This window comes from Anopheles aquasalis, chromosome 2, assembly GCF_943734665.1.
Source record: "Anopheles aquasalis chromosome 2, idAnoAquaMG_Q_19, whole genome shotgun sequence".
NCBI classification, from domain to species: domain Eukaryota; kingdom Metazoa; phylum Arthropoda; class Insecta; order Diptera; family Culicidae; genus Anopheles; species Anopheles aquasalis.
In genome coordinates this window covers 5,592,501-5,597,500 of record NC_064877.1, presented here as the reverse complement: position 1 = coordinate 5,597,500, position 5,000 = coordinate 5,592,501, and the positions used below count along the sequence as shown (strand labels likewise).

General features: G+C 48.8%; 1 protein-coding gene across 4 annotated transcripts in view; it reads left to right on the top strand.

The window, feature by feature from the left end:
* The window catches only part of LOC126570532 (mucin-5AC), an 8,339-nt gene that overhangs the window by 2,050 nt on the left and 1,289 nt on the right, over positions 1–5,000 (top strand). For 3 of the 4 annotated variants that reach the window (XM_050228350.1, XM_050228351.1, XM_050228353.1), the window contains exons 2-6: positions 1–779; positions 869–1,108; positions 1,195–1,375; positions 1,458–4,453; positions 4,523–5,000. The exon at positions 1–779 is cut by the window's left edge and continues 847 nt beyond it; the exon at positions 4,523–5,000 is cut by the window's right edge and continues 446 nt beyond it. In XM_050228350.1, the coding sequence (XP_050084307.1) occupies positions 1–779; positions 869–1,108; positions 1,195–1,375; positions 1,458–4,453; positions 4,523–5,000 (4,674 nt within the window). The remainder of the gene's footprint in view (positions 780–868; positions 1,109–1,194; positions 1,376–1,457; positions 4,454–4,522) is intronic. The other variant, XM_050228352.1, reaches the window with a different exon arrangement.

The following is a 5,000-nucleotide window of genomic DNA, read 5'->3' as shown; positions in this document are numbered from 1 at the left end:
AAGCTAGAGTGGCAAAGCCTCCGACTGTTGCTGCTAAAGATGGTGATGAAGGGAACGCGACAGAATGCGTGGCGCCACACACCGTCGATGATGGTAGCAATAATGGACAAACAAACGAGAAAGAGTCCAATTTGTCGAAAGTTTCGCGAGAGATTAAGTTGCTGGATATGGGATCGGGATCAAAGTTTTTCGTCGGATACCATCTGAATGAAACCATACGCGATGGTAAAATACGAACGCGTCGAAACAGCTGCTCGCCGGCGCATGTTGGCAGCGGAAGCACCACGAGCCCGGTTACAGCTCGCGGAAAACCGGAGGTATCTAAACTAGCCTCAAGCGGAAGTGGAAGCGAGAGTGAGATGTATTCTGCATCAACCCGTCAGGATTTCAGCGTTGATACCTCGGCGATGAATATTTCTGTTGATTCCGCAGTGAAAGTTCTGGCAGCAGATGTATCCATTACGGGCGGCTCTGCTGGTACACCAGTGCGGCGTGCTGGTATGCGCTCGGAAAATGCAGATTTCGCACTGAAGCAGCAAAAGTTCCTCAATCTGCGGCTACATGGTTCGACCGGCGGATTAGATGGTGGCGATGACGAGGAGTCTAGTTCTGTTGAGGGGACATCACTGACGGTGACCACAGGAGGTAACACTGGTTCGGGCGCTAGAACCAATAAGCGCAACAGTGGAGGTGGATCTGGTGGTAGTAATGTTAACCCCATTGTCGTGTCACCGAACCAAAGTATCTCAACACAGGTGCTACCAGCGGAACCAACGAAGGTAACTGTTGTGGTCATGGAACCATTACCCATTTCATTTTGTAATGCGTTAAATTTTGCGTAAAATCCACTTTTGCCTCTTCTCCTCAGCCTGGTTCGGATCGGTTTTGTTGGAAGTGCCGAAAGAGCGATTCGGGTATGATAGCGTGTTCGAGCTGTCCACGTTCCTATCACGCGACGTGCGCTCGGTTCATGATCCACTCTCCTAACTGGCGCTGCGCGGAGTGTGTGAAGGTGCTTTCAGCGCGTTCTGCGTCCATCTCTGCAGACAAGTTGCATCAATGTTTGGAGCTGGCGATCGATCGCATCATTTCGCATCCACCCTGCGGGGTAAGTGCCATTGTTTTTTGTTGTATAGATGGGTTTGTAATGTTATTATGTTATATGTTGAACTTTTTTGTGCATTTTTTTCGCAGAGTGAGCTATTCAATCCGCTACAAAAGGACGGCTTACCTGGCTACACTGATTATGTATCCTATCACATGGACCTTGCAGTGCTGCGTGACCGAACAGTGGCGAAAGAGTACTCCACACTCGAGGGATTTCTGTCCGATTTGAGTTGGATACTGCATAACATGCTTATCTACGCACTGAGTGGTAAGTTGGATCGTTAGGAATGAGTTTAGCCTTCATAATATTCAATGGTGTTATAAAGCAATCTACATTGGTCTTGTTTAAGGAATCAACAACAATAAGATGATTAAATTGGCGAGAGAAATCTGTAAACAGGGAAGGCAACAGGTCGAGGACATTGAGTACTGTTCTGAATGTTACACGAACATGACCTTCCACAACAATTGGTTCGAGCTGGCATGCTCGAAGCCACATCTTTTGGTGTGGGCTAAGATGAAGGGCTATCCTTACTGGCCGGCAAAGCTTTTTACCCATACTCGAAACAATAACTTGCAGATGCAAGTTCTGTTCTTTGGCAAGCATGATCGTGGCTCGCGCATTACTTCCAAGGATTGCTACCTGTTTTCGGAACAGTTTCCGAAACAGAAACCGACTAAAGACAAAGATTGGGACTATAGCATGATTGAGGCGAAGGCCCACATCGAGCAGCTGATCGAGAGGTTCGGAAGTTTCCATTACGCGGAGCACCTGACGACCCTGGACGCTACTCGAATCGAGGAACAAACTCGCTCAATGATACCCGGTGCATTCGGAGTCGGAGCAAGGAATACTAACATTCAACAGGGCGTTAGTGCAGCGTCGAAAAATGGCGAAAGCGAGGTAGTAGCAGCAGTTCCGGCTGCATCAAACCAAGATACCAGTACACCTGGCAAGAACAAAATAACGATGAAAATATCGAAAAACTCGGTGGTTTCCATTTCGGCGTTGGCAGAGGATGTTGCACCTGTGACACCCCAGCGTACTCCGATGAGCAACGAGAACAAACACCCTGAAAAGCCAAAGGAGCAACATGACGAGAGTGGCGGTGGAAGCGAAACACTATCTTCCACATCTTCGATTCATCCTCAGTTAGCGGCGAAGCGCACATCGCAACGCAAATCACGAGGGTTCATAGAACCGATTGAGAAGGAAAACGAAAGCAATCCACCAGGGAAGGCACATGTTTCGGTACTCAGTTCGTTAGCAAAACTGCGCAAACGACGGATGAGTGTTTTTGTCCATGACTCTCCTAAACCTTCGCAGCAACAGCAACCTCAGCAACAGCCCCAACAGAATGACGGTAAAGTGGGAACGCTACGCATTCGTCGCAACTCAGCCAGTTGGGAAACAGAGCCGAGTGTGAAACGCAACAAATCGATTGTGAAGGGCCAAGAATCAACGCCGTCTCAATCCGGCTCCGAATCTTTGTCGGCTAGCAAAGAAGCACGGAAAGCTAAAAAGGGTGCAGAAAATGAAATGTTGCACAGTGATGAAACTATGGCGGAAAATACATCCAATGTAACCGCTGTGAGCACACTAGCAAAAGATAGTGTGGATAAAACAACAATCAGTGGCGATGTAGTGTCCACGGAGACTGGCAAAAAGACTTCTGTGACAGAAAATGCCTCGACATCCAGTACATCGAGTAGCGCTGTTGGGCAGGAAGTTTCACAGCCTGCTGCTGTTGATGAAGTACAGCCAGACATTGCAACGCTATCTGCCAGTGAACCAATTGCTCCCAAGCTAGAACCATCATCCACACGGAATGCTTCACAGTCTTATCCAACCTTACCAAATGCCCCAGCACTATCAGCTACTGAAATGGCACCCCGATTGAAGGTAAAATCGGTAAATAGCATGCTTTCGTCCACGGTCGTTGACAGTGTCCCGTCGGGTGAAAAGACAACCACCGTACAGAGTACGCCGTCTACCCCACGATCCAGTCGACAATCAAGCCCAAACACTGGGCCAAGCACTACAGTTACTGCACAGTCTATGCAGAACCGCTCTCCTGGTTCGGCAATTAACTCGCAAACATCATCTCCTGCCGGCACGCGAACAGTCGGATTGTTGGCATCAGGTAAAGAGCCACAAAGGAAGAATATGCAGGCTCCGGTGCAGGACGGTGCCGCATCTTCGAATTCTACCATAAACTCAGTAAACGAACTTTCTAACACCGTTCCTGCAGATGCCACGCTGGTAAAACAAGAACCTATGGATGTGAATGAAGACAGAAGCTCGGTCATGCCTGCTGTACCTTCGCAGCCCGTTATACCTGTAATTAATCCAATGGGTGTCGATCTGGAATCATCTAACAGTGCTACCTTGAAAAGACTCACTGATCGTATAAATGCTCAGGGTACTTTAACGATAACTGCAACTAATGAACCGCTGCACCCAGCAATACCCAGCTCATCATATTTGGATAAAGCGAGAAAAACATCTGCTAGACAACAGCAGCATCAGAAGAATCAACAGCAACAAGTGGTGTTGGTTGAGATGCTACCACAGTCGGCGATGGGCAGCGGCGTAACCATGGACAACAACTTGCAAAAGCCTGTAGTCAGCGTTCCACGTGCAAGAAAGACCTTTCCATCCACGCCGAATAGACAAGGAGGGAACAATGCGGGCATTAGTGGCACTGGTGATGCTGATTCCTCTTCTAAAGCTATTCCACATATGGTTAACATCCCGAATCAGCAGGCGCCGACGTGCAGTTTGAATATTCCAGTGGTAACAGTTGCTAACGGAGGTACTGTTACTGCAGCAATTGTAAGTGCTGCTCCTCTCCCACCGCTGCCTCCTTTACTTCTCGCCCATAATCGGCAAGCACAGCAAACGCCCCCGGTTTCATCGTCGAGACAGATTCCCCTTGACAATTCATTAGCAAGCATATCATCCTCGTTTATACCGGATGCTAGCGGTAGTGATAGTATCGAAGGCATTCCGTCACAGACAGCGAGCCTAGATCAATCGCTCAATAGTTTGTTATCGTCTCTCGGTACGGAAGTGCATGCTACGAGCACGAGTAGTACTAACAGCGAGAGTGGATTTTCGTCCGTAAATCATGCTATTTCGAGGCCTGTACTAACGCCCGAAGGGAACAATGATAACAACGACGTCGCTAGTGGTAGCGTTGGTAAATCAATCCACAGAAACTTGCCACTACCACCGCTGCAGCCAAGACCAACGTCAACCCTAGCTGCGAGCTCTACTGCCGCCATTCCTCTCACTGCTTCGCATTCGGTTGAGGATGATATAATAGTGCAAAGCGCCGCAAAGGTACACATTATACATACATTGATAGAAATCAATCTAACCAATCTCTTTTTGTCATAACGTTTTTTCCAGATGAATGAATTCTTTGAGAACGTGTTGAGTTCGGTGTTGAAACACGCAGCTGGACAAAATACGAATTGGGCGGAGGTGGTGCAGCTGAAACATGAACTGGCACGCACGAAGGAAAAGCACCGCGTCGAGATGGAACGGTTGCGCAACGAGCACGCCCGGGAACTGATGGATGTGCGCAAGAAGTGCGAACAGGACAGGGCACAGGCACTGCGAAACCTGCTTATGCAGGCCAACTGTGAGCGTGAGCTAGAGGTTATGCAGACAAAGAGGATGCGATGGTGCAACAATTGTCTGAAGGAAGCACCGTTCACCTGCTGCTCGAACGCGTCCTATTGCAGTGCGGAATGCCACCAAAAGGACTGGCCATCGCATCAGAACAGTCACCAGTCGTCCTCGAGTAGTTTTGGCGACGGCACTGCAGGTACCATCATGACCAGCAGCAACTCTTCCGTGTCGACTACCGTGGTCTCAGCTCCGT